General features: G+C 36.2%; 2 protein-coding genes and 1 long non-coding RNA gene across 7 annotated transcripts; 1 reads left to right on the top strand and 2 right to left on the bottom strand.

The window, feature by feature from the left end:
• Window positions 1-1862: 1862 nt before the first annotated feature.
• LOC110926297 lies at window positions 1863-3394 on the bottom strand. Its single transcript, XR_002585117.2, has 3 exons — window positions 3275-3394; window positions 2696-2762; window positions 1863-2089 (listed from the first exon to the last, which is right to left on the bottom strand). It is a non-coding gene; the product is annotated as an uncharacterized LOC110926297 (long non-coding RNA).
• Window positions 3395-8418: 5024 nt separating this feature from the next.
• LOC110921144 (probable feruloyl esterase A) lies at window positions 8419-12493 on the top strand. Of its 3 annotated transcripts, none has more exons than XM_022165413.2 (11): window positions 8419-8639; window positions 8815-8886; window positions 10049-10128; window positions 10215-10280; window positions 10402-10449; window positions 10546-10613; window positions 11246-11318; window positions 11391-11552; window positions 11652-11846; window positions 11929-12017; window positions 12108-12493. In XM_022165413.2, exons 2-11 carry the CDS (start codon window positions 8820-8822, stop codon window positions 12313-12315), a joined length of 1056 nt encoding a protein of 351 aa, XP_022021105.1. In that variant the 5' UTR covers window positions 8419-8639; window positions 8815-8819; the 3' UTR covers window positions 12316-12493. The 3 variants fall into 3 exon arrangements, with proteins under 3 accessions (XP_022021105.1, XP_022021107.1, XP_022021104.1); XM_022165415.2 differs by having other exon boundaries at window positions 8419-8645; XM_022165412.2 differs by having other exon boundaries at window positions 8420-8631.
• A 338-nt stretch (window positions 12494-12831) lies between these two features.
• On the bottom strand, window positions 12832-18643 carry LOC110921564 (tryptophan--tRNA ligase, chloroplastic/mitochondrial). 3 transcript variants are annotated; one of them, XM_022165910.2, is made up of 15 exons: window positions 18496-18643; window positions 17372-17524; window positions 17172-17262; window positions 17054-17095; window positions 16865-16954; window positions 16641-16763; window positions 15790-15861; window positions 15483-15595; window positions 14417-14438; window positions 14252-14317; window positions 14105-14161; window positions 13889-13935; window positions 13660-13741; window positions 13302-13391; window positions 12832-13190 (listed from the first exon to the last, which is right to left on the bottom strand). In XM_022165910.2, the coding sequence occupies exons 1-15, from the start codon at window positions 18552-18554 to the stop codon at window positions 13056-13058; spliced, it is 1242 nt and encodes a 413-aa protein (XP_022021602.1). In that variant the 5' UTR covers window positions 18555-18643; the 3' UTR covers window positions 12832-13055. The 3 variants fall into 3 exon arrangements, with proteins under 3 accessions (XP_022021602.1, XP_022021603.1, XP_022021604.1); XM_022165911.2 differs by having other exon boundaries at window positions 17172-17259; XM_022165912.2 differs by lacking the exons at window positions 12832-13190; window positions 13302-13391 and adding an exon at window positions 13398-13581.
• Between the last annotated feature and the right edge of the window lie 4365 nt (window positions 18644-23008).

The raw sequence follows: 23008 nt of genomic DNA, 5'->3' as shown, positions 1-23008 counted from the left end.
ATAAGCTTGTGAGCTTTCATCATTGAGCACACTATGGGGTTACCTCCTTTTTCGCCATAAATGGTAACGTGTTTCCCGCTCGGAGATGTTAATTTTATCTCTTTGCGGAAACACACGACTTTTGCATGGTGCTGGGCTAGCCAATCCATCCCGACGACTACTTGAAATTCCCCCATTGACATCGGGATTAAGTCTATCAAGTATTCCTCATCGTCGATGCTTAATTTGCAGCCTCGACAGACATCACAAACTATAAAACTTTTATTTTCCCCTATTTCAACCTCTAAGGGCACAGGCAATTTCGTCAATACAAATGAAGGATGTCGAATAAACCCATTCGAAATGAAGGATTTATTCGCACCCGTATCAAACAATACACGTGCTGGAATTGAGTTAATCGTGAATATACCTGAAACCACATCGGGTTCTGTTTTCGCTTCAGCTGCGGTAAGTTGGAAGGACCTAGCCTTTGCTTTGGGGGCTTCTGGTGGAGACTCCTTCGCATCTTTCTTTCCAACTAAGTCCGGGCATTCGGACTTTTTATGGCGGGGTTGATAGCAATTATAGCAAACTGATACTTTTCCCGGGCATAGCGAGGCCGTGTGCCCCGTCTTATTACATATGGGGCATGGCTTGTCTTTGAATCGACATTCCCCCTTGTGTCCTTTCCCGCAGACTTTACAATTTGGCGACCCACTCTTAGCATCCACCTTCTTTCCCGATTCTCCCGTTCGGGCTTTCTTTGTAGGGCTTGGATTTACATCGTGTGCCCTTCGCTCACCTCTTTCCACTTGTTTCTTTAACTCGATTTCACGTTCCCGGGCGGTGTTGATAATCTCCGTGAGGGTCTCGTATTTTGACGGAGTCATAAATTCCCGGTATTCAGCACTCAGCATGTTGTAATAGTAATATATCTTTTGTTCTTCAGTGGTGACTAACTCATCACAAAATCTGAGCTTATCCATGAAGATGCCCGTGATCTTATCAATTGTTTCACCCTTTTGTCTCAGCTGGATGAATTCTTCTTTGATTCTGTTAATAACCGCTTTGGGACAGTGGTGTTTAAGGAATGGTACCTTAAACTCGTCCCAAGTCATAACCCTCGCCGCTTCGGCTCCCATTTCCTTCTTCTTGTTATCCCACCAATCCTTGGCTTGATTTCTCAATTGACCCGTTCCGTAAGCAACAAAGTCACCTACGTCACAATGGGTTCGTTCAAACACTCCTTCAACATCGCTTATCCATCTTTGGCAAATTATCGGGTCAACCTCCCCGTTATAGATTGGCGGTTTACACGCCATGAATTCTTTGTATGAGCACCCTTTACGTTCTCCAGTTTTGTCTTTCATAAGGTTGACAGTATCCTCCAACCTTTTAACTCGTTCTTCTACGAGTGACAACACCGTACCTTGAATCTTGTCTATAAACCCAGATAGACTGCCTTCAATTGCCTTTCCTACTTCCTCGGCAATTATTTCTTTCATTTGTTCGGTGCTTGTCGGCACCGGATCATTATTGCTCCCTTTCGACATCTTGAAACTGAAATGTTTACATCAAGCGTTAAACATTTCATTTATGACATTGCTTTGTTTGTTTCGGTTTAGCCAAGTTCCTAACTTGCTTTAACCGTTCACATTTAATGCACTTTCCGGGTTTGAGTGTGTTAACACACTCTTCCCATGCATATCAATTCGTTCCTCATTCCTTACATAAGACCTAATCTACTAACATAATAAGTTAATTCTTACCGGACGATCGATCAAGCTTGAACCGAACACTTTGTTGACAACCTTAAGCTCTGATTACGAACTTGTAACACCCTTAAATTTTTCACTTGATTTTAATAATAAAATACACTAATATATCAAAATATTGTTTTAGTGACATAACATCCGTTAACGGAGTTCTTAAGTACGTCAACCTTAGTCGACTAGTGTATAAGTTAAAACATACCAAAAGTAGTTTAACAAGTAATTACAATTCATACATAAGACTACTAAAGATTTAAAACATTGCGGAAGCTTTCAAAATGTAGTGTTCGGTTCTTCATTATTCGCTCGACCGCCATCCGTAAGATCCATTACGTCACCTATGGTCAAAACCATTAAAAACATTAGTTTTGACATTAATAAATAATATATAAACACGAGAACTAACTTCTGATTACGAATAATAAATTACAAGTTTGCAGGTTCCACCGTAACTTACGGTGTCACCGTAAGTTACGGTAGGTCCTATAAATTTCTGGTCTGCCGTAAGACAGGGGCAAACCACCGTAAGCAACTGACCTCTACCGTAAATTACGGTACCACCGTAATTTACGGTAGTCCCTGGGCATCCATATCTTGTTTAAATTGTTCTTTATGCACAACCCCAAATTCCGGGTTTCGCTTTTCTAGCATACTTATATTCTAAATTCTGGTATTTCTAATATGTTATCAATCAACCAACATCAAAGATCAATCCATTATATTCCGAGACATTAACCATGCCTTATTTTGATTATTCGACCCGTTTGGCTCGTCTAAGGAATCCTCCCTTTTTTTAACGACTACCAACGAGTTCTAACTAACTTTGACCTATTACTCAATGTAGCGTCATCTTCGCTTTAATTCAAACAACTCTTATTCTAAAAATTCTATTACGCATTATATGATTATCAAGTCTACTTAATGTAACGGGTCAAGTTACATACCTTCAAAGTAGCCCTTTTTGACGTGGCTCGCCACCCGCTTGTCCGCTTGACGCTCCTGCGCCCGTTCCTATTGAGTTCAATTATCATATGTTTAGAACTCTCTTTTCAAATCATAATTCGCATAATACACTAAACATCGTGATTATGCGTTTAAACTTGAAATTTCAGTTTTAAGCCTTCATAGAGGCATTTCAACAAACACTTCTTGAGCAGATTTTTACATAATTATACATCACATCTTTAGTTTATCATTTAGCCATAATTTCACATAAATTCGCCATTTCACATGATTGTAAGCTCCTAATTGCTGATATCATCTCAAAATTACCAAATTACACTAGATTAACAATCTATTTCCTAGTGTTCATTCCAATTCACATAACCCATTAATCACCTATAATGGTGATCATAGTTTCCATCAAAATTCTACATGATTTCAGCCTCTATTTGTCTAGGGTTTGTCTCTAAACACCATAGTTATGCCTAAATTATCATAAGACGAACATGCAACTAGAATCTCAGATTTTTCCCCAATTCATGAGAATTCCAAGCTAAGAGTTTTCATTAAATTTCACATACCTTATAATCCTCTTGCGATGAGGATCACGATTCTAAGCTTGGATTTTCGTTTGGACCAGATTTGCTCCTTCAATTGAGAGTTTAAGCAGAATTTAGGGTTTGAGAAGTGGGGATCGCCCCCTTTTCTTGCTCCTGGTCGACCAACACCTCCAAATGGGGTGTTTGGTTTTTGTTTTACTAATTTAGTAACCAAAGTTTTAAACTTTGGCAACTTAAGTCCCTCTATTTTGAACAACATTTAATTTAGTGGCTTTTAATTTCTACTATAGGTTATTTCTAAACTATTAACCAACTAGGTTAAAATTTCTAGTTGGTGAATTCTCATTTATTTATACTTTACATAATTCTAATATAAAGTTTTATATTTTCGGGGTGTTTACTTCCTCACAGCAGTTGGAAGAAAGATCTCAACCTCAGCCTCAAACTCCTCTTGCATCCTCACAAAAGGATCAAGTTGTAAGCACAGGGACCCCACAATATGAAGCTCTGGACCCACTCGGATCCATCTTCCACAGTCCTGATCTCAAGGACATGTCTCTTTCAATACCCATACACTCACCAATCATATTGCCACAATCAATAATACCCCTGTTGCATGCAGTTGTTATGGCACAGACACAAACCAGTTCCTCTCTATCACCCATTACTGAGAGTATACCTCTACAAGTGACTGGGTCTGATGCTCATACCTCTGCTATCCCAGCAACAACTGAGGAGGCGACACCCCCTGAGTTACAAGTAACTCTCGGTGGTAGTTCAAGTGGAGCAGCAACTACAACTGATGGATCAACAGATCTTCAGTTGGACAGTTGTTACATTAATAAGACTCCCTTGAAGGCAATTTCTTCCATGGCAACATCGGTAACCACCAGTGAGTTAATTTTAGCCACCGGTTCCATCAAAGGTGTATCGAGTGCTGAAGAAAGAAGTCCCCAGTACCAAGAACAAGGGGCATCAATGGATGATTTCTGGAACTCTGTTCCTAAGTCACACATTGGTAAAACCACTGCTGGTGGGGATTCAGATGATCCTGTTAATTCAGGTGATGATTCAAAATATGAAGAATTGACGGCCAGAGTTGAAAACCTGGAATCTTCAGTTGCCGAAATAAAAGATATGGTGCAGCAGCTGTTAAAAGCTCAGAAAGCCCAATCAACTGTTCCTCCTGCTCAAGCATCTGCTCCACAAGCATTTACTGCAAATGAGCTTTGGAATATTTTTCAACCCATGCTTGAAAAACAGCAACATATGGCTGCTCAAAAGCATGCTATTCAAGTACAAATGCTGACCAACATGGTGGAATCAAGGTTCAAAGACACTCAAGCAGATATCAAGGCTATAAAGGCTAGCATACAAAAGACTGCCCATAGTGAAAAAGTTCCATCTACCATCCTCTTCATGGATACACCCCTGGCAGATAATGCCAAAAAGGGGGAGAAAATCAAGTTGAGAAAGAAAGGAATAGAAGATGGGATGTATATTGAACCTGAAGAAGAAAAATCCAAAACTTCAAATCAAACAGCTAATACATCAGTAGTTACAAAAACTGCTGTCAGTAGCCAAACAGCTGCCATGTCATCAACACAAACACCTCCAACACACACCACCTCAACACACACCACCACAACTACTGTTCCACCACCATCTGTGTCTACAGCACAAAAACCACCATCACCATCAAAAACAAAAACTGCCAAACCATCATCACCCCCTGCCAAAAAGCAGAAGACAACAGATGCTACAACATCTGTTGTAATGACAACAGTGGTTGAAACACCAGTTGTTTCAACTACTGTTAGTCAACTACTGATCACCACTCAAACAACCACCATAATAACCCCTGCTCAAAAGCAGAAGACATCTGCTGATACATCAGTAGTTGTAATGACAACAGCAGTTGAGACACCAGTTGTTTCAACAGTTGTTAGTCAAACATCCACCACTGCTCTATCCTTTCTTGTATCACAACCAAAGCTCTTCAGCAGAAAAAGAAAGCCAATCACTGTCAATGAAGGGATACATGATCCAAATGCTGCAAAGTATGCACTGGAACTTGAAGCCATCAAAAATGAGATGAGGCAATTCTATACAGAAGAAGATCCTTCAAAAAGAAGATTCTCCTCACTCATAGGCTACATGGCACCAGAAGATATGAATGATTATCTCAAGCTAAAGGCAAGGCAAGCTAAAGTAAAAGCCAAGGTTGACAGTGAAAATGAAAGTCTAAGCGAAGAAGATTGCTAAAAGACTGGAGTTCTACCTTACAAAAGTAAAGCAGATAGAAGAATTTGCACAAGAGTTAAACAAAGAAAAGGCTGATCAAAAGAAGAAGCTAAGAGAACAACTTCTAGCCTACATCATGAAAGAGAAATTCTATCCTGCTAAAGAACAAGAGTTTAAAGAATGGCCTTTAGTCGCTTTAAAGCATGAGGCAGAAAGGATTCAAAAAATTAAGAATGATCCTGCAAAGAAGAAAAATTCTCCAAACTGGAGCAAATACAAAAAGCTCATTGCTGATCTCACTGCTGAATACAAAGGAAAGAAAAAGGAGCTGGTGGATGCTAAGATGGACACTGCTGAAGCCATATCAAAATGGTCTAGGCAGCAGACTGATGAAGCCTATGAAAGGCTAAAGAAAAGAAAGATAACTGTTTCAAGTGCTTCAAAGAAACGAGAACAAATGATGAAGCTTGAACAGCAAATTGAAAACCTCAGAACAATGTTCAAATCAGACCAAAAGGAAGGAAATCAGCTGACTGAGGAAGAGGTCAAAGAAAAAGAAGCAGAGTACTTCAAAGACATCATCATGAAAATGGGTCTGAAAGAAGATAACTCAACAAAGCTTCAGAGCCTTTTTGAAAAGGCGTTAAACAAACCTGCATCACCAAACACTGCAACAGACATATCATAGATTGAAAGGCAAGAGCTTATTGAACAAGAAACTGCAGAAGACATAGCTGCAGCAAACAAAGTCATTGAAGAAGCCTTCAAAAGAATGTCTGAAAGTTTGCAAGTGTTTACAAGGCCATCATCTCCCAACTCATCAAAGAATAAATCTCTCCCAAGAAACCCATTAGGATTTAAAATAATAAAGTGGATGTCTGATCAAAAGACCCACGTATTGACTTTGGTCAGATCCAATGGTGAAATGAAGTATATATCAAGGAAAGAAGCACTTGGCCTCAGTGTTGAAGATCTGCAGGATCTCCTTGAACTTTCATTGTGTAGGGATGAAGATGACCAGAGTGCCAAGGAATTTGAAGCTGAATTTAAGGATCAAGCTAAGGTACTCTTGATGGGTAATAAAGGTCCTGAATAAGGAAGGGTTTTGGCATTGTCTGTTCCAAGGGGAGATTGTTGGGATTGAACCCTACCAGAGGAACAGATAATGTAAAGCCAAAACCGGATCACATCAGTGGACTATCAATAAGCAGCAGTTTACACTTTGCTTTCCCCTTGACAGTGGTATTCTAACAGCTGATAAATCTTAAGTGCTGCTCACTACAACAACTGATGAAACTAAACACTGATGATACTCTTAAAGACTGCTGAAGACAAACACCGGGCTCTATCTACTGCTGTCTCATAAGTACTGCTGAAGATCCAAGCACTGCTCATTCAAAGACTGATCACCTTTTGAAGAAAGCACTGATGTTCAAGTAATCAGTGCTTAGGCTACAACAGTGGAACGTGAACAGTGATTAGACTTGTTTTGTATAGTATTATCAATCAGTTGTTAGACATCAGTAGTTTTGTATAGATCAGTGTTTATAGTTTGTTAGGTCGTTAGATGTCACTATCATGGTGACGTCAGCTGAGGTAAATCAGTAGTTTGGTTTGCCTATAAATATGACAGTACTCTGTACTGTTATATTTGATCGTTTTGAGTGAGTTCTTCTCCTCAATTCATCCTTTCATCTTGTGCAACCAACCCTGGAGTATCTGGCTGAGGGGGAGTTTAGTTCTATAAACATGCTGTAATCATTTGCTTTGTATTTTAATCATTTGACTTAATGTGAAGCAATTGTTTATCATACTATTCTCTTCTTTTGATTGTGTTTACAAAGTTTGTATCCATTTCCGCTGCACTTACATCATTACATATGTTCTGAATGTTCATTTTATGCAAATAAACACAATCATGAGAGCTTAAGATCATAACAATACGAAAAGTATTTGGAGACTTGGTGTAGTCTTGTTCACTTTGTGACTGGGAAGTTGTTTAGTGCATTTCAAACTTTCTCAGTTGATACCTCAACTCAAGCCCCTTAACATGCAAATTAGTTGGGAACAAGGTTTGGTTCAAGTTCATCCAAGAAAGATATTTAAAAGTTGTAATAAGTTTGGAAGCTTGTCAAAACAAAAATTTAACCTCACTTTGGACCTCAAAAATGGTGATGTATCAACTTAGTTTACCATGGTAAAGTTGTGATAACATTCCTAGAGGTGTTCCGAGAAAGAGGGAGAAGAAATACATGAAGAAAAAGTGAAGAAACAAGCTCAAAACTCTCTGTTTTGAACTTGGATGAATATGGCTAAAGTTGAGAAATGTACAAATTTGAGAGTGTTAGGGAGAGTGTTTGGAGCGTGGAAAATGTTTAGGAAGTGGTAAGGGGATGTATTTAGTTGGGATTAGGATTTGGGTGTTAAATGAGGTGGTTGGGTTTCCTGTAGTATGGTTTCCTGCAGAAACGCCCAAGCTAAACTCTCAAGCCAGCGTGGACCCAGTTAAAACAACACAGTCCGGCCGGAGTGGAGCAACGAGGCTCTCCAATTTGAAGAGTGCGGTGGCCTAACACAAGAAATTTATCGTTGCAAAAAAAAGTAATTCACACAGAAGTAATTGCACACCATCAACCTCGCCAAACGTCACTCTCCATATAAAAGTTTCTTTTCAGAAAACATCTAAATTACTTATTTGTATAAGTAGTTTGAGTCCTTACGTTAATTTCCATTGGTTTGATATACCGAAAATACTACGATTAGCCGATATATACTCATGTGATTTTGATCAAAAGAATAAAAAGATAGGCTTCGTATGGATTTTGTATGTGTTGACGTATGATTTTGCAGTATTTGCATTTTTTAAATAACCAAAAAAAAAAAAAAAATACAATTACCGTTCAAAGCGGCCCAAATAGCAGTCATAATCATAAACAAACATCCAGCACACGCCATCGATTCTCTTCATAATCACTCATAAAACCTCCATAATTTCCTAAATTCCTCTTCACCCTCAATTAAAGAAACCCAGAAAATCCTCAAAAACCTCAACTTTTCAACCCACAAATACAAATTGGATCCAAAAAACCCAAATTTGTCATCGTAATTCATCCTACGTTTGCCACAGCGATTTGGTAATTAGGTTTAGGTTCCGTGTGCATCTTGGAGTAGACTTTTATGTTCTTATCTTGTTATATTTCAATAATCCTTATGCTTTTCTTTTATTTGTTCGTTTGTTTCTGTCATTATTGATTTATGTTTTCGATTTTGACTCATAATAATTATTAATAAGTCGTCGGCTGTTGAACTTTTTACAGTTTATATGGAGCGAAGATGGTGGATATCTTTGCTGATCGCAATCTGTTTGTGTGTTGGTTCATCTGGTAGAGGTAATGGCTTTATGTTGTTCTGATTGTTGATGCACACAAGGTGTTTGTGTTTATGCTTCTGTAATACTGTAATTCTGTTTATTGTTTTATTTAAATTTTATGCTATATTAGATTGGGTAGGGAGAGTCTTGTTGAGAGGTTGTTGTAGATGATTGACCGCTGCTGCGGTTTATGACCTAGATAGGTTTAGATATTAATTTAAATGGATATTAGGACGCGAGGAATCGAAACAATCATAGGTAGCTTGTAATGTATGATACCTGATACCTCGAACAATGGGTAGATGCTATAAGGCATAATGCGGGACTGTGGATAAAAGACTGAGTAAATTACAAAAATCGTCCTTTATGTATGTCACTTATTGCAAACTGTGTCCTTTGTCTTCAATAATTACAGAAAACGTACTTGATGTTTGCAAACCCTTGCAAGTTATGTCCTTTAGCCATAACTCAGGTAATTTTTGTGGTTAAATTTGAACAAATGGACCCCACGTGAGGGTATTTTTGTGGTTAAATCTGACCAAATGGACCCCACATGAGAGTAAAATGACCAAAATACCCTTATGTGGGGTCCATTTGGTCAGATATAACCACAAAAAATTAACTGAGTTAGGGCTAAAGGACATAACTTGCAAGGGTTTGCAAACATCGACTACGTTTTCTGTAATTATTGAAGACAAAGGACACAGTTTGCAATAAGTGACATACATAAAGGACGATTTTTGTAATTTACTCTAAAAGATTAGGCTGTGTAATACTCTCACGCCCACTGCCACATCAGCCCAAAAGGGCGTGAAGGGCTCTGGCGTGGGGTGAGGGCAAAACGAAAACGCCTTTTTTAGCCAATCAGGTGCTACCATATCAAGCTTTTTTTTTTTCTTTCTATATTTAGTTTGTTAGTGAAACCATTACACACATTTAGCGAGTGTGAAAAGTGGAACCACTCTGCATACATGGCGATGTGGCACCACTTTTGGTGAAACCGTTACACATAGTCGTATGAGTGACCTAAAAAATTCAATTCCATGATTTATAGATGTCCAAGTTTCTGCCATGAAGGTCATTTTTCTATGGAATTTTAAGGAGTTTACTAAATTTATTAGTTTTTTTTTTTTTTTTTTTTTTTTTTTTTTTTTTTTTTTTTTTTTTTTTTATGGACACAGGACTTGAAACCAAGCAAAAGGTTCATTCACCACTTTACAATCACACACTTGCCACAATTCTGGTGGAATATGCTTCTGCGGTAAGCTCAGTCTGATTTGTTGTGCACTATAAAAGCGAATCTGTGCATTAGTTGGTGATAACCAAAAGCTGCATTTGTTTGTGCAGGTTTACATTTCAGATTTAACAGATCTTTTTACATGGACTTGTTCAAGATGTAATGGCCTGACCAAGGTATATCTTCGTGTCCATGTAACTTATCGCATTAGTTTTACAAAGTTTTGAGTCAGAAAATATAATGAAACCTAATACAGTGTTTAAATCAATGCTCACGTTTGGTGTTATCTTGAATTAGGGTTTTGAAGTTATAGAGCTTGTTGTTGATGTTCAAAACTGCCTGCAGGTACATCTTTATTACGATGTTTTAGTAGCGTTGACATAACGTCATATTCTTTTATGGGTTCCACAGATGGATATAGTGACTGAATAATAATTGCAGGCCTTTGTTGGGGTTGCAGATGATCTTGATGCCATTGTTATAGCATTTAGAGGCACTCAAGAAACCAGGTATCACACTTCACTTATTTATTAAAAAAAAACTCTTTTATCTCTTGATTTTGTGTAATATGGTATTTAATACAAAATACGATTGGTTTTAAAAGAGTTATATACCATTTTCGTCCCTGAGGTTTGACTACCTTTGCGACTTTCATCCAAAGGGTTATTATTCCTCATCTGAGGTTTGGCTACCTTTGCGACTTTCATCCAAAGGGTTAAGTCGCAAAGGTAGCCAAACCGAGTAAAATGGCTACCTTGCCATTTTCATCCAACTAGTTAACTCTATCCATTTTTTAACGTTAAGTGAGGGTATTTTCGTCTTTTTAGACATTTTATTTTGTGATGATTAAAGGGTTTGGGTGGGGAGAAAGTCACAACAGAGGTGGAGCGTTATTTCTTATATGTTTTTTATTATTTTGATAAAAATGTCTAAAAAGACGGGAATGCCCCTCATTTAACGGAGAAAAAAATGGATGGAGTTAACGAGTCTAATGAAAATGACAAGATTTCAAACCTTTTGGATCCAAATGCGGAAAAACAAACCTTTGGACGGAAGTCGCAGAGTGGTCACACCTCAGGGATGAAAATGACATTTTACTCGGTTTAAAACCTTAGTTTGAATAATATTTTTGTGACTACAGTATACAGAATTGGATCGAGGACCTATTCTGGAAACAGCTCGACTTCGATTATCCCGGGTGCACAGATGGCAAGGTACACCTGGCAATAATATCGCTTACTGTGTTTTAGTGATCGTTATTTCATCTTTGTCAGCCATTGTTTCAGGTGCATCATGGGTTTTTTAACGCTTATAACAATACCATTGTACGTTCGGGAATTCTCGATGGTGTTAGTAGAGCAAAAGAGATATACGGAGATCTTAAAATTATGGTGACGGGGCATTCAATGGGCGGAGCGATGGCCGCCTTTTGTGGATTGGATCTTGCGGTAACATATATTTAGTCAATTAGTTATTTACTATCTGCAACTACTTCAACCGTTTTATATTCTTTTGATTTTTTAACTGATTATTTACCTTTTTAACAGCTTATTTACGGGTCCAAGAACGTTCAAGTTATGACGTTTGGACAACCTAGAATTGGCAATGCTGCTTTTGCGACGTATTACAGCGAAGTTGTACCGAATACGTTTAGAGTGACGCATGAACACGACATGGTCCCACATCTGCCTCCGTATTATCAGTTTTTCCCGCAGAAGACGTATCATCACTTCCCAAGAGAGGTAATCTTGTTTGACTTTTTAGACTTTAGCATTTGTAATGTGTTTTCAATTGTATTATTATTATTTTTTTTCCAATTTGCAGGTGTGGCTCTATAACATTGGATTAGGGTTTCTTATCTATGAAGTCGAGAAGATCTGTGATGATTCTGGTGAAGACCCTGATTGTAGCCGGTAGGTTAAACAATTTATTTAAGCAAAAACAAACTATAAATCATTTTGTTGAACAAATCATTTCTCAACTAATTTTGCTAAATATTTCAGATCGGTATCTGGAAACAGTATTACGGACCATTTGACTTATTTTGGTGTTGAGATGGGGTGCGACACGTCAAGCAAATGCAGGATCGTGATGGCTCCTAGTCTTGCTTCGTATGGTAAAGTAGATGATTATGGTAATTTTGCGTTGTCGAGAGTTCCTTCTAAGTTTATTTTGAAAAAGAATGAAGGACCAGAAATTAGCGACCAGTGATTATATTATGTTTGTTGGTTACGTGTGTTTTAGTTGGGTCGATGTAAATATGGTAAGAAGTGTACAGTGACTATGTATTGACGATAAACATGTGTTGCAACTTACAATACTTGTCTGGATGCTATGAACTATCATTGTTAGAGCATTCACATCAATTCCACTATATTTTCACCCTAAATTACATTAAAAAACACTACATTTTCTCTCTTCCTTTCAATTAAATAATGTTTTTTATACCTTTATCATTACGTTTTCTCTCTCCTCCACTCACAACCACTTTCAAAATATATTAAAAAATTATAGGGGGTGAACAGTGTCCCCCTAAATATACAGATGAACAGTAACATTTTCTCTCTCCTCCACTTACAACCACTTTTTATACTTTTTATATTTTAAAAACACCCCACACAGAATTTGGTTCTTTGGATGTGAATGCTCTTACTACCCCAAAGCCGTGTATTGACCACAGTTGAATTAAAAACACACACATTACCATAATTACTTCTGCAAAGCATATGTTGCAAGAATAAAGTTTTATAATTAACCAAACACTTATGTGTACTCGACCTGAGTGCACCAACTAACGTCTAAAACATTTTTGGAACTCAATACATTAATATAAATGCACAAAAGAATGCAAACATGCCTGTTAACTAGCTTTTTCTAGCAGCGTGAAATAAGAAAATCCGCGTCAACGAATGATGGCTTTCTTAATCTGATATATATTTTAATACCGGCTCTCATCTCTTTAAGAATCCCATTGCTTGGTATACATTACTAAGAGTAACATCTGCTATATCGGCAGCTTTGCTTGCACCCTCTGCTAAAACTTGGTCCAAATAACCTGTATCCGACATAATTTCCTCGTATCGTTTCTGCAAAAAAAAGTAAAATTCATATAATTTTTTTGAAAATCATTTTTGATTTGCAAAGGAAGCTTATAGTATTAAAAGGTTTAATCTTTGAAGCGTGTAGTAAATATAAACCTGAATCGGATGGAGATGATCGATTAAAGCATCGGTAAGAATAGGTTTAAAAGTGCCCCAGTTCATATCCCGACATTCTAGGGCAACTTCCTGCAATAAAGTCCCAAATTTTATCGATGATATAATGCTCTTAAAATAAAGTTGACCACATAAGGAATATAAGTATATAACCCATTTGACCCGTTTTCATTTTAGGTTTTCTTTTCCCGCTTAAGTTTACCCATCTCACTTGTGATTCCAAATCAACCCATTTGCTATAAACGGGTCAAGATCGCCACCTCTAGGATAAAATCAAGAAAATGAAATAAAATACACATCACATAACACTGTTTAAGTATATGAAAATTAAAGCAGTTACCTCCTTTGTCTTATTTGTAATGATTTGATATACTGATAGAAGGTTATTGCATTCGGGCCTATCAGCATTGTCGAATTCCAACCTAAATAGTGTAGAAAATTAAAAAAAATGACAAATATAGCAACTTATATTTACAGAAAATTAAGACGTACACACGCACACAAAAAAATTATAATAGTAAATAATAAACAGAAGAAGAAAAACGTCTAATGGAAGAGTGAGAACTCACCCAGGAAAAGAATCCGTCTTGCAACGCTTAATCTTGTTTGCAATTGCCTAAAACAGGGAAACAAACTTAGAACATAACAAAAAATTATAATAGAAGCTTTCGAATTATATAAAACCACAAGATATAAAATGAAGTATTTAATCGATCAAGTTCTCTTGTTCACAGAAAAAAAAATGAAGGATGGAAAACTGTAGAAATGAAGTCGGGCCCACTCACATCTTTTGAGTCGAGCAAATTAATACGAGACTGATCTGAAGGAGCAGACTTGGACATCTACAAAAAAAAAAAAACCGTAACAAAGCTTACAATATCAAATATCGACAGTCTGTACATGTTGTATATGTGCATCTCTATATGAAATACCTTAGAAAGACCATCGGTAAGTGACATCACTCGTGCTCCAGCAGGAGGAATTAACGGCTCTGGAACCTATAAAAGTAAAAATAAAAATTAAAGGTTTGTATATGTTCCAACTAGATATAAAAAGTTAAAGAGATTAAAAATAGTAAGATCAAACATAGGATTCACCTTAAAGATTGAACCACCTCGGCTGCAAACATAAAAACGGTAGTCAACAAGCAATTTCGATAAGGGTGGTGATTCATACACAACAAACTCGTGCTTTGTAGACTTGTACCATGTGTTGTTTATTGTTTGTACATGTTGTGTAGTGACTATTGACAGATTTTATTGTATACAAATCAACTCCCTTTCCATAATATTTTATGGCAAGAGTCAAGTACACGAATAGTCCCTGTGGTTTACCAAAATTTTGGATTTGGTCCATAGCTTTCCAAAAGTACATGGATGGTTTGCACTTGTAACGCATTTAGTCCCCAACCAACAAATCTAAAGGTTTTAGCAGGTCCAAGTCAGGGACTAAATGCGTTACAAAGTGCAAACCACTGGGACCATCCGTGTACTTTTGGAAAGCTAGGGACCAGATCCAGAATTTTGATAAACCGCAGGGACCATGCGTTTACTTTACTCTTACAACAAACCTATGCAGTTAATGCGGTAAAATATCGGATATCGGTCAAGGACCGATATTTGAGATATAGGTTATCTCGGTGAGATATCGGTGGGATATCGGTAATTTTAATATAATGCAAAATTTACATATGTAGCAATTTAACAATAATAATTCAGTGATATATCGGTTAGATCAGTCAAATATCGGTGAGATACCGGTTATATCGGCTAAATATCGGTCAATATCGCCGATAATATCGGTACCGATATTCTGACCGATATTTGACACCGATATTTTACTTGGGGACCGATATGACCGATATAACCGATATCTCACCGATATTAACTGCATAGCAACAAACAACAACCATACCCAGTAAATCCCACAAATAGCAAAACCACTCGTAGGGTCTGGGGAGGGTGGGATGTAGGCAAACCTTACCTCCATCCATGGGGATAGAGAGGCTGCTTCTAGAGAGACCCTTGGCTCCAAACAAAAAGAAGACAAGACAAACAAAACTAAATATATAGAAACTGTAAGCTACCAATAACAAAGGTGGTGGTGAAATAGCAACATAGCACAAATTCTTACAACAATTACCTAAATTATTAATTTTCTTACCCTCCTAACTTCTTCCATTTTCTACCACCATATAGATGATTAACGCGTTCAGCCAGCTCTCGTGTCAATTCTAAATGCTGCTTTTGGTCTTCACCAACAGGGACTAAATCAGACTGCAAACGAAAAAAAAAAAACATGGCCTCTAAGAACAAAATGAGGGTAGAATGGTCCTTTTCAATAAATGGACTTTCAAAGTTAGTGATTGCTCATTGTGTATGGGATGTTAAGGATATAAAATTAGTGAACGATAATCAATTAACCACGATATGTGCTTCTTAATGGACTGTGAAGGGACAACAAACGGTACCTGGTACAAAAGAATATCTGACGCCATTAACACCGGATAGGTCAAAAGTGCAACCCCGACATTGTCATCACCCTTTGAAAATCGAAAAAAACAACCATGATTAATTACAAAATTTTGTAAAATGTCATCACACTAAATATTTATAAAAATATATAATTTTGGAGAACAAGTATGTTGACCAAACCCAACCAAAAAAAGGAATCATATTGACCCATCACCAAACCCCCGACACCCTGTCGCCTGTATTATAGGGGTGTCAATCGTGTCAGGTTAGTGGGTTGGTGAGTTGCGGGTTAGTGGGTTGGTGGGTTGAAATGTGCAACCCGAACCCGACCCTTATTATTATTTGTGTCAAAGAGTTCAACCCTAACCCACACACATAAATTCGGGTCAACCCGAACACGACCCGTATAACCAATTTTTTTAAATCAGTCATACATGTTGACGATTTATAAGCGGGTTGTTGGGTTTTAAGTGGGTTATTATTAACGTGTTTAACGGTGAGTATAAGTGGGACAAGTAGATAATATGTTGTGACAAAACTAACATTATTATAACTAAATATGTAAAATGAAAAACGGAAAAAAAACGCAGACAAATATATTTCTTTTTTTTTCATACTTAAACGGGTTAACGAGTCAACCCGAACCCGGCCTGTTTTTAATACGGGTCAACCCTAACCGGACCCGTTTTTTATACGGGTCGTGTTAGTCGACCCAAGACCTATATTTTTTTCATGTCGGGTGGTTTCGGGTCGTGTCAAGAAGTGTCGCCCCTATTGTACTAAGATCAAGTGGAAAATGACTAAAAAATGAATTGTAGAGAATGAGCTGCATACAATAAAGACGCACCGCCTTTCGTGATTTCTCTTTGAACTGAATCATTCTGTTTAGCCAGCCGATTGGTGTAGCAGAACTCAACAGCCACATTAATTCTACATGGGCACGAACATGAGATTGCACAAATACAGAAGCCTGTCTAACGAATTGGAATTCAATTTACATATATACAATAAAAAGATGATGGTAAAACAACACTTTATATTAGAATATCAGTAAAAGAGGCACAAAAAGACCTTTGAGGTGTCCACACCACATGCCAAATAAAGAGCTGCAGTATCTCTAGTTGCTTTAGACAGTTGTTGGACGTCATACGGTAGAGTTATCTGCAAAATTAACAGAACTTTTGATTTAAATGAAACAAAAAAAAAATTATAACAGTGAATAAACTATAAAAAATCGTATGCCTATTTTAGTGCACATACCGCATGGAGATCCACTATAAAGAATAACGTTTCATATTTATCCTGAAACAGAAAAAAAAATAGAAATAAATAACTCTTCAACCCAAAAAAAACATAAACAAATAATTAACATGTTTACCTGCAGTGATACCCAATTTTTTATCGCTCCAAGATAATTCCCGAGGTGTATAGATCCTGTTGGTTGGACACCCGACACAATTCTCTTCCTGCTAAATACATTTTAGGTTAAAGAAAGAAGTAATTCATGACCAGAATTTTATGTATTTAAACTACAGAAAAAAATAAATTTATAACTTACTGAGATTACAAAATAATTACTTTATAGATGAGGAGGAACCCTCTGAAACAGTAGGTTCGGGGGCTGATACACTGCAATAGCATTTGTGGCTGCTAACACCTCCAGCAACTGGAAGGTAATTACGATGAATTACTGGAAATGCCCGTTGTGATTTAGTTGAAATGCTACATGAACTGTTTCAAAATCACCAGCATTGAGACGTACAGCTACAAATGGTTTTTCTCAAGAATATAAAATATTCGAAGTTAAATTAATTTTTATAAAAGAAATGGCGGAAAGGGAAAAATCGTGTTGGCCTAAACACCGGGTATTTACTTATTAGCAAACAGCAAAGAAATTCAGAAAAGTATAGTCAATTATTAGTCATAAAGGTAAATGAGCTCCTCTTGTCAGATTAACCCTTAATCAATTCTATAAAAATCTTGACTTTTCATAGAATCATGAGTTAATTGCCCGGATGGTCCCTGTGGTTTCACGTTTTTTCACGTTTAGTCCCCACCTTTTGAAAATAGCATGTATGCTCCCTATGGTTTGTCATTTTGTTACTCGGATAGTCCCCAAACATTTAATCTGGGGACTATCCGAGTAACAAAATGACAAACCATAGGGAACATACATGCAATTTCCAAACTAACTCAGGGACTATCCGAGTAACAAAATGACAAACCATGGGGAGCATACATGCTATTTTCAAAAGATGGGGACTAAACGTGAAAAAACATGAAACCACAGGGACCATCCGGGCAATTAACTCTAGAATCATTGTTAGACTGTCTATAGACATCTTCATCTCTATGAGACATTATAGCAAACACCTTGTAAGCATAACACTCTAGTCCTCTGATCACTATCATTACTGCTAAAAAAAATCAACTACAAACAAGACACCTTTAGGTCAAGATTACGAAAAATATGGTAAATTTGTTTATGGACAGAGAGTATGATTCAAAATCACCAGAAATTAACAACTACCCTAAATTTATCTCCTCTAATTGAGCATTGTGTAGACATTGGCATACTGTATAATCAAGAACAACGATTCACACTTCATATATCAAACAATAATTGAGCAAAATCGAGAATGCTACAACTAAAAGGTGTATGTTTACAGGGTTAAATATAGCATAAAGAGAGAGTGGAATACGTGAAGCGTGGACAGGCGTTTGAAAGATTGAGGAACTGAGAGAGAAGCGAGCGCCCCATCTTCTTGTTGGTACTTCAGTTTCTTTCAAGATATGATGAAGAGGAGGGTATATGCTCAATGCTCCTGGTGGTGGATTGAAGCCCTTGGTATATTTACAATTTAGGGGGTGTTTGGCCTAGCTTTTTTAAGCTTATAGCTTTTTTAGCTTTTTTTTTTTTTTTTAAATAAGTTTAATTTGGTGTTTGGTTTAGCTTTTTAAGCTTATGCTTATTAGCTTATATAAGCTAATTTTAAGAAGCTTACTTGAAGATGGTTTTTTAGCTTATTCTGAAAAAGCTTCTTTGTGTAAGGGTAAATGATATAAAAAAAGCTATAAGCTAATCCAAACACTTAAACAAGGCTTATCAAATGATAGAAAATAAGCTATAAGCTACTTAAAAATATAAGCATAAGCCAAAAAATAAAAGCTAGGCCAAACACCCCCTTAGTACCTTCTTAATTTCTCATGTATAGCTTCTTTAGACCGTGGGGTATGGTGGGGCTTGGGTTGGGGGTATGAGTTGACACGTGGAGTTCGAGCCCTCCCACCGTCTAGTGACGTGTCCGTGGGGTATGGCGGGGCGTGGGTGCACCGCGTGGGTTGGCAGGTTATTAATAAAATATATATATATATATAGGGCAAGGATAAATTGAAAACCCACTTGAGTTGAATAAACCCTGAAAACCCAATAATAACCATTGATTAGAGTGGATGAATGGCTAGGATGATTGTTTGCATATCTGATTATTTTTATCTCTTTCTCTCATTATTAAAATATATAATGTGTACCTAAAGGGTAAAATGGGAAGAATTTTACACTTATTTGACACAAACAAACAAAAACTCTGTATGTGTCAGATTTTTGTTTCTTTTTTATGTAATTCTCTTTTTTTTCATTTTTTATATACATCAGATCTGTTATTTCTTTTTTATATACATTTGTATTTGTATTGCATAAAATGTAACATACATTTTTTAATTGTCAATTTATGCCACATTTGTAATAACACGCTTTATTTCTGTAACATAAAAATATTACATAGAAACGTAACATATAATTTTTACATGATCAAATGTTACATAGAAAGGTAACATAATTTTTACATGATCAATTTTACGTCGCATATGTAACACTTTTTTTGTAACACAAAAAAATGTAACATTCTGTTTCTGTAATAGATACTTTATTTTTTACAATAATCAAGAAAAAAAATTGACAGCACACTTTATTTTTACAAATAATCTAGGAAAGTGTAACAATGCACTTTATTTTCTGTAACGTACATTATTTCTGTAACACAAAAAAATGTAACAAACATTTTTGCTTTGACTGATTGTTGCATTTCTAACACAAAAAAATGTAACAACACACTTTGTTTCTGTAACAGTCACTTTATTTTTACAATAATCTGGAAAAAATGTAACAACACACTTTGTTTTTACAACAATCTAAAAAAGTGAAACAATGCACTTTATTTTCAGTAAACATGCATTATTTATGTAACACAAAAAAATGTAACATGCATTTTTTCTTTGATTGTTTCATTTCGTAACTAAGACACAAAAGAATTGTTATGAGAATTGTTACATCAAAAATAAACTTCATTAACGATAATCCAACATAAGTAACGTAACTAGAAATGTTACAAAATTTATATAAAAAATATCGCTTCATTAACAAAAATCCAACAACAATAGATTTTTTAGATTCAATCATAAAATCAGTAATAACATTCATCTCATCTAAACAAAAAAATAATTAAAAAAAAGATGTAGATCTACGAAACACAAAAAAATGAAGATCTACAAAACACAAAGAATTGCAAATCTGAAAAGTGCAAATCTGGAGGACCTTTTAGATCTGGAACATAAAAAATTACAAAAAAATGTTGGAGATCTACAAAACACAAAAAAAAATAAAGATCTACAAAAACACAAACATACTTATGGATCTGGATGATCTTTTAGATTCTGAACCTCATGTTCAACATCAAACATCTTTTGGATCATCTTCAACATCTGAAACAACATCTTCAACATCGGATTTGTTGACCACCGCCGGATCTGGGAACCACCATCGGATCTTGAACCACTCAAAGCACTAAATCCGCCATGAAAACCAGTGGTTTTGGTGATGATTTGTGGTGGATCGATGGATAAGAAGAAGAATTATGAACTACACCATCACCAAGTTGTTACACTTGTAGATCTAGAGTTTTGGTGGTTGATTTTGAATGATTTTGATAAGAAGAAGAATCTTGATGGTTGATTATGAATGATCTTAGATCTGGAAATGATTATCCAAAGAGTGAGAAAGAGAGAGAGAGAGAGTGAGTGAGAGAGTTGTGTGTGTGTCGAAAGAGAGAGAGAGAAGTGTGTGTCAAATGTCAATGTCTAGTTCAAATGTCAATTGGTGCATTTAATGCATTGTCTAGTGCAAATTTCCCAATATGCCCCTCAGTCAATCTTTATGCATATGTGATGTGGCTGAATTGTAGCCACACATGTGGGTTTTCAGGGTTTAGTCAACTGGAGTGGGTTTTCTCCTTATAATTAGCCTATATATATATATATATATATAGGGTTGGGCTATATAGAAAACCCTATCTATATAAAAAACCCTAGAAAACCCAACCTCCCGACATTTTTTTTTTTTGGAAAAAAATAACACATGTAATATACATGTTTTTAAGACTTTTGGGCCAAAAAAATCAAAAAAGCGCCGAAGGGATAATTTAAAAAAAAATCAGCAATTTCTGACTTTTTTGCCTAACACATGTTAGGCACTGAAATTTGTTTATTTTTTTTTTAAAAATCCCTTCGGCGCTTTTTTGTTTTTTTTTGGCCCAAAACACTCTAAAACATGTATATTACATGTGTTATTTTTTTCAAAAAAAAAAATGTCAGGAGGTTGGGTAAAAATGGGTGGAGATTTGGGTTTCCAGAGTTTTCTACCTAAATATATTTAGGGGCTGATACACTGCAATAGCATTGTCCTATATATATATATATATATATATATATATATATATATATAAAGAAAGAATCTCAGCCATTAGATCTAAATTAATTGAAAAGGGTAAACAAGTAATTTTATCATTAATTTAATTAATTAAAAACTTCTCATAACCACCACCTTAATTATAGGAAGTATATAATACCATTCAACAAGTATATAACATCATTCAGTAAGTATGTAACACCATTCAGCAAGTATATAACACCATTCAGTAAGTATATAACACCATTCAGTAAGTATATAACACCATTCAGCAAGTATATAACACCATTCATTGACTAAACATCTGATCGAAACATATTTTTTTCTCTATATAAGTATGGCAATATGGTACTCATATTAAAGATAAAAAAACGTTTGTTATTATGGTGTAATTTTTTTTTTAAAAAAAGTTACATATAAAAAGTTATTGACGTTTAAAAAAGACGGAGGGAAGTTACATGTGCATTACCTAATTTCTAGTGGGTTTAAAAGACTATATTGCCCATAGATATTTCAAATCAGTCCAAATAACATATTTTACAATTTGGTCCCTATTGATCTCAACCATTAGATCAAAAGATCTAATGGCTGAGATTCTTTCTTACCCTTTTTACACTTTAGTCATTTTTTACAGGATCCTCTACCTATATATATATATATATATATATATATATATATATATATATATAGAGAGAGAGAGAGAGAGAGAGAGAAAGTATAATGTACAAAATGCCTTAACCTACATTAACGTACGCGACCAGATATATAACGTGCGTTATTATTTTTTTTGACCATCTCAACGTGCGTGATTATACTTCCATGCGTGATTATCACTTCTCATACGTGATTATCACCAAAAATCTGATCCCATGCGTTATTTTGTGTCCCATGCGTGATTATCGCCTGATCTGACGGTTTACAGCGTCGCGTACGTGAAGTACGATAACGCGTAATGTATGTTAGCCGCACTCTATATATATATATATAAATACAAAATTTAAAACCCAAGGCGAATAGGAGGCCGCCACATCAAACCCAAGCCCGCCCCACGCCCGGCTTCAAACCCAAGCCCCAAGGGGGGGGTGGCTTGGGCGTTTTCCCCCAACCCACGCCCCAACCCAAGCCCCACATCCCACAGTCTTAAAAGGTTCCGCTATTCCCACATACCTATAATCTTATTTACACATTCATACATGTATACGGCCCGTATAACATCATACGGGCCGTATAGAATGTTATTGCACACAATTTTTGTTTTGTTTTAGAGAGAAAGATACAAAGTGTTTATTGAGTTTGGGGTGTGTAATGATGATGATGAGTATTAAAGATGATGATGGGTATTAAGTTATTTGTTTTTTTTTGTTTGAAGAGAGGGGTAAATTAGTAATTTCAGATGGACTTAACTGAGAAAACTAACCCTCATCCACTCCAGGGACCAGTTGAGTAACAAACTGTCAAACCACATGGAGCAC

This window comes from Helianthus annuus, chromosome 17, assembly GCF_002127325.2.
Source record: "Helianthus annuus cultivar XRQ/B chromosome 17, HanXRQr2.0-SUNRISE, whole genome shotgun sequence".
Classification (NCBI taxonomy): domain Eukaryota; kingdom Viridiplantae; phylum Streptophyta; class Magnoliopsida; order Asterales; family Asteraceae; genus Helianthus; species Helianthus annuus.
Note: the sequence above shows the minus strand (reverse complement) of the source record. Positions and strands in the feature narration are given on the sequence as shown.

Coding starts and splice junctions, on each gene's coding strand:
- LOC110921564 (XM_022165910.2), bottom strand. CDS start 18,554: ATGGGGCGCTCGCTTCTCTCTCAGTTCCTCAATCTTTCAAACGCCTGT. Junction 16,955..17,053: donor TTATAGTGGATCTCCATGCG/GTATGTGCACTA, acceptor TTAATTTTGCAG/ATAACTCTACCGTATGACGT. Junction 13,191..13,301: donor ATCATCTCCATCCGATTCAG/GTTTATATTTAC, acceptor TTTTTTTTGCAG/AAACGATACGAGGAAATTAT.
- LOC110921144 (XM_022165413.2), top strand. CDS start 8,820: ATGGAGCGAAGATGGTGGATATCTTTGCTGATCGCAATCTGTTTGTGT. Junction 10,129..10,214: donor TGGTGGAATATGCTTCTGCG/GTAAGCTCAGTC, acceptor TTGTTTGTGCAG/GTTTACATTTCAGATTTAAC. Junction 12,018..12,107: donor GAAGACCCTGATTGTAGCCG/GTAGGTTAAACA, acceptor TAAATATTTCAG/ATCGGTATCTGGAAACAGTA.